General features: G+C 34.0%; 1 protein-coding gene across 2 annotated transcripts in view; it reads right to left on the minus strand.

Annotated features, from left to right (window-relative positions):
- The window catches only part of LOC109833060 (reticulon-like protein B8), a 6369-nt gene that overhangs the window by 42 nt on the left and 1765 nt on the right, over window positions 1-4562 (minus strand). Inside the window, exons 5-7 of one of the 2 annotated variants that reach the window (XR_002245077.1) lie at window positions 1952-2021; window positions 119-382; window positions 1-88 (exon numbers count right to left, since the gene is read on the minus strand). The exon at window positions 1-88 is cut by the window's left edge and continues 42 nt beyond it. Coding sequence is in view for 1 of the 2 variants with exons in the window: in XM_020400605.1 (XP_020256194.1) it covers window positions 213-382; window positions 1952-2021 (240 nt within the window). In the remaining variant the exon portion in view is untranslated. Of the gene's footprint in view, window positions 383-1951; window positions 2022-4562 lie in introns of both variants that reach the window. The other variant, XM_020400605.1, reaches the window with a different exon arrangement.

The raw sequence follows: 4562 nt of genomic DNA on the forward strand, positions 1-4562 counted from the left end.
CATTAATAGGTTTAAATGCTGACTTGAGCAGTAAATTCATCTAGGTGAAACGAAAATGAATTTACAGTAGATAATATCCAACATCTACTTCGTTCTTAAAAAAATATCCAACATCTATTAATATAGATATCATCTATGACAGAATAAATAGCAGCAGAATAAGTCTAGGATGACAATTTTTTGAATATTTTGCTGGCAAAGGATAACTAAACTTAATCGGTTTTCTTGGACTTGAGGTTTCCCTTTGGTATTTTGCTCAATACGCCTTCATCCAGCTTCCTGTAGTGATTCTGAAACTGCCCTAGGAGATTGTAGACCAAGTCATCAACCTGATCTTCGTACCTCTCATAAAGCACCGGTAGAGTATGAGCAGAAATAAACCCTGAATAAGATACAAAATCAGCAAAATATTAAAGACTTCTTGTATTTCAGAACGAAGACGATAATGTTTATATAAAAGCTAATAAAACTATTAATCTTCTTACAGAATGAATCTATATAGTTATTGATAAATCTGAAGGTTGGCTAAGAGATTATCCGCCAGAATGGAGGAGGCATGCAGAGAGGAAGATAAATAATGTGAAGCATATTCACAAATTCGGCGTTTGGGAATAGTTCAGCGAGGTTCAAAGTCCATTGGGAAATAATTTACATTTATTGTTTATAATTTGAATAATTTATCTTTTTACTAACTTCACTATTGTTGTGCACGACAGAAGCCAATTAGGCAAATCAATAGCACACAAAAGAACCAATAAATAGATCCCAATAGCACAAGCAATACTCAATCACAGCAAAAACACACAATATACGTGGTTCGGCAAATTGCCTACGTCCACGGGGTAAGGAGAGGGGAGTTTTACTATTAGAAATCAAGGAGAATACAATTAGGGTTACAAATTTTACCACAAACCAGCAAATAAACCCTCTTAATTTCTCCAAATGGCTCCAACAATAGAAGCCCCAAATCTCATCTTTCTTTAGCTCAAAATCCTCTCCCTTAAACCCTAAAAAACGAGTTAAGGGTATATATATAACTCCCAAACCAAACGGGTCTGAAAACCAAACCCAACCCAAATCCGCTTCGGCGGTCGACCGTGACGGTCGAACAGCAGAAACTTTCGCGGTCGACCGCCACAGTCGACCGCCAAAGATCCAGATGCACAGTGAGGCCCCGTGCACGACTTCGGTCGACCGCCAAAGACCCGCGGTCGACCGTCAACCTGTCAAACTGAGTTCCTGAGCCCAAAACTGCTATTCTTGCCAATCCTATAACTATGTGCTTCTTCCAATGGTAACATATACTGAATATGCAGTATATGTTGTTCATATATCTATTAGATCTATATACATGGCGTATATTAATCTCTAGACCTATTCACTTCTTATATCTCCTACTAACCACGCTACATTCCTACACACTGCAATTACATTATTCTCCGGATATTAGAGTTAATAGCCATAATTAGTATATCAAAGGGGCTACTACATTTTTTATAGTTTATAATTTGAATACTTTGTTCTACTAACTTCACTTTGTGCTTCTTCTAATGGTAACATTTAGCGGATATGCAGTATGTGTTTGTTCATGTCTTTTAGATCCATATACATGGGAGTATATTAATCTCTAGACCTATTCACTTCTTCTCCTTCTAACCACTCTACATTCATACACATGCAATTACTTTATTCTCTGGACAATAGAGTTAATAGCCAAATTAGTATATCGAAAGGGACATACTAAATTGTTGATATGTGCATTAGCAGGATCCAAATTATCATGATGATAGGAATTTGCAAGCACACTTTTTCTTGCTCTATTCTTTTATTCAGAGAAAAAGCGATAAAATTCACCAATTCATGTCTGTAAGAAGGAGCAAACTTCAAGATACTAACGTGATAAAGCCGAAAATCAAGCACATTATTCAACAGGAAAGCTAAGATTACTTACCAATGTAAAGAACAGTCAGAAAATTGCACCAGCTCCCTATGATAGCAGCAGCCCATAAGCCAGCGACAACCTGACAAAAGCCTTGATATTCAGTTTTTGAACCCAGAAAACGCAATATGATAGAGCTACACTAGAACCAGATTTTCTTTAAGGAGGAGGAGGAAATAAGTAAGAAGTTTGGTGCTTCCAGAACAAAGACCTATGGAATGAGCAAACAAATTTCCGAACTTAACCACTTCTAGATCCCTTCAGAGATGAGGAAAAAAAATGGATAAGACTTAACATGTTCCTTTCATATGTGGGCAATTAGGGTCTGCAAATTCTAGCTGATGTTACATCAAAAGTGGTCACAAAAAGAAGAGAGGAGCACAAATTAAGATAATAAATTATTTATATCATCAACATTCAATTTAAAACATTAAATTTGAAACTAAGCTCTGCCTAGACTTATTGAGCAAAAACTCGTACAATCTCTGCAAGGATCAAAGACACAAGTCACACAACTGAAACAAAATATATCATTAGCCATGATTCATAGTCTCGTATACTTATTTGTTTACTAGGTAGGATGCATGTGCATTGCTCGTGGTCAAATATCATGATTATTTCTTTATGGTTTATTTCCTAACAATAACTCGGTTGGAAAATTGTGTATGGTTGCATGTAATCTATTCAAATATTCACCAATAAGTCACTGAAATTGTGAAATTTGTCATCCTCCATAATCCACCCATTTAATTCTTGATAATTAAAAAATGGTAGCAAATTTCATAAAACGCGCTCTACAAAAAATTAATATCAACACCAAATAATGTTAGGAAGAATTGATTGTTAAACAAGATTTATGTACAAAAACATAAAAGGCCTGTAAGAAGCAAATTTATATTAAATAGTTCTGAACCTGATGATTCAGTTATATGGCTTGTAAGTGTTTAATAGGTTATACGTGTCCATCCCACCTTTCCTAAGCTTAGCAACATTTTTAGATGATGTATGTGCCTTCCTCATCAAGATATAATTCTGAAATATTAATGTTTCTCATCCATTTGGATTGTTCTCATCTCATTGTTGTCCAAAAGTCACATGTTTCTAGTCGCCTTATTATTATGCATATGACTATCAAAGGTGTGGTGGAGTATGTGAAATTTTGTATTTTCTCGGATCGCAATTAATGTAGCTACAGTAGCTAATACAATGAACTATGAGTTCAAAGGGTAATATTTGCACAGCATGGTGTTATTATAGCTTATAGCAGAGTATGATGTAGAGATTTGAACTTTTTGTTTATTTTAGTTTTAGCTTGTTTAGAAGATTATAGGTGAGTAAAATATTTGAACAAACTTTGAATTTTTTCTACAACAATTCTCGAGATTATTGAAACTTGAATAACATCAAATTTCATGAAGTTCCTTCACTTTAATTTTTTTAAATTTATGTGCTTGGTATGTGACACATACTTGACAGTGTTACGTTGGGAGTTAAAATGAATATTTTTAAAGTTTTGTGGAATGAAAGAAGTTAATGGTTCATGTGATAAACTCCTGAAATTCAGTAGGTTTGTGGAATATTAATAGTTAAGGGGGTTATCTACAATATTTCTATAGTTAAGGGGATTTTCTAAATAAACAAAATTATAGTTATTTTTCGCTTTTAGACAAGCAAGTGAGAATGGGATAATTGAAGCTAACTATTTTAGGATAGGGTAATCAATTAGGATAAGGTAATAATATTTAAAAATATTAATCAGGACAACAATATTTAAAGATATTAATTAGAATGACTCGATTAAGCATATTAATTAGGATAATATTAGAATGTTAATTATGAATTTAAGATAGGATAGAATAACAATGTAATCACCAAAAGTATCAAGGGTATTTTAGTCTATGAAAAGTTTTTCTCAAACTCGCACTTTTATAAGGAGTATGGTTTTGAAAAACTAATAGCAAATAATGGTTCCCATATCGAAAGGGTCCGTTGATTTTCTTAGCAAGATTATGCTTTTCCTCCATCTGGAATGGGAAAAAAACTCAGCAATATCCTTGGCCCGCTGCCCAAGTTGACTGCAATGGGGTGCAGCCAATTATTCCTGCAGTGCCACCACGCTAAGGAAATCGTACAGAAGTCAACTTCCAGCGTTTGTTACAAATGACCTTTAATATTGTTACACTGCATATCAGATGGTCTACTCAGATCACCATCATAACTTTGTGAAGTGGGCTTCATGGTGATTGGTCATCTAGTTTCAGATAGATTTGCTATTGTAAACTCCTAGATGAACTTGTGAGAGGAACAACAAAATTATAATCATACTTCGCTGTTCTAGTGATTGCTGACACTATTACAGTTCTTACAAAGAAAAGGAAAAGAAAAATCAAAAAACATAAAGATGCTTAAATTACCTGCCAACTTTTGGCCAGAAGACTCAGAACCAAATTATAATCCCAAATTTATCATTGGGGAATAAAAATAGAATATTTCTGTATTTATGTAAGGATGATTAATTTGTTTTTAACTCAGACTACTTGATATGACATGACCATTTGTTAAATGTCAATAAATCTTGCAGTTTGATCACGTGCAGTACAATGTATCCCTTTATCTGTGCATT

This window comes from Asparagus officinalis, chromosome 3 (genome assembly GCF_001876935.1).
Source record: "Asparagus officinalis chromosome 3, Aspof.V1, whole genome shotgun sequence".
Taxonomy (NCBI): Eukaryota; Viridiplantae; Streptophyta; class Magnoliopsida; order Asparagales; family Asparagaceae; genus Asparagus; species Asparagus officinalis.